The sequence below is a fragment of the Epinephelus moara genome, chromosome 1 (genome assembly GCF_006386435.1).
Source record: "Epinephelus moara isolate mb chromosome 1, YSFRI_EMoa_1.0, whole genome shotgun sequence".
Taxonomy (NCBI): Eukaryota; Metazoa; Chordata; class Actinopteri; order Perciformes; family Serranidae; genus Epinephelus; species Epinephelus moara.
This window is the reverse complement of record NC_065506.1, coordinates 41,052,436-41,052,991: the sequence shown is the minus strand read 5'-3', so window position 1 is coordinate 41,052,991 and position 556 is coordinate 41,052,436. Positions and strand designations below refer to the sequence as shown.

At 39.4% G+C, this 556-nt stretch overlaps 1 protein-coding gene across 1 annotated transcript in view; it reads right to left on the bottom strand.

The window, feature by feature from the left end:
• Positions 1 to 225: 225 nt before the first annotated feature.
• LOC126394340 (high choriolytic enzyme 2-like) overlaps positions 226 to 556 on the bottom strand; it is a 3,555-nt gene continuing 3,224 nt past the window's right edge. The window contains exon 7 of the mRNA XM_050051103.1: positions 226 to 254. Within this exon, the coding sequence (XP_049907060.1) occupies positions 226 to 254 (29 nt within the window). The remainder of the gene's footprint in view (positions 255 to 556) is intronic.

Below are 556 nucleotides of genomic sequence, written 5' to 3'. Positions count from 1 at the left end.
ATGAGTGCAACTTTACGTCCTTCTACAGAATATTCCACATATAGAGAGCTGCATACATAAGTGCTCAAACTCTGTATGTACCCTCTGTAAAGACAATAAAAAATGTTCTGTGAATGGAGAGCAGAGCCATATTCAATTCTTGGTAATAAAAAATGTTCTGTGAATGGAGAGCAGAGCCATATTCAATTCTTGGTGGATGTAGGCTAAGAACGCCGATGAAAAAGTCTACGAAATTTTAAAGAGAGCCAGCCAACCTGAGCACACACAATACAGCAATGAGTTTGGGGCTTACAGTTGATAATAAATCTCAATGCAGTATGATACAGAGTCCAGAGCACGCAAACACTGGAAGGGTGCATTCATATATAATACATCTCCATAATCAAGCACAGTCAAGAATGTAGCAGAGACCAGTCTTTTTTTGGGCCAAGAAAGACAAGCAGTGTCTATTTCTAAAATAAAAACCCAGTTTCAGCTCCAGCCTTTTCACACGTAGTTCAATGTGGTGCTTAAAAGAAAGACAATCGACTAACACAATGCCCAAGGTGAAACACAC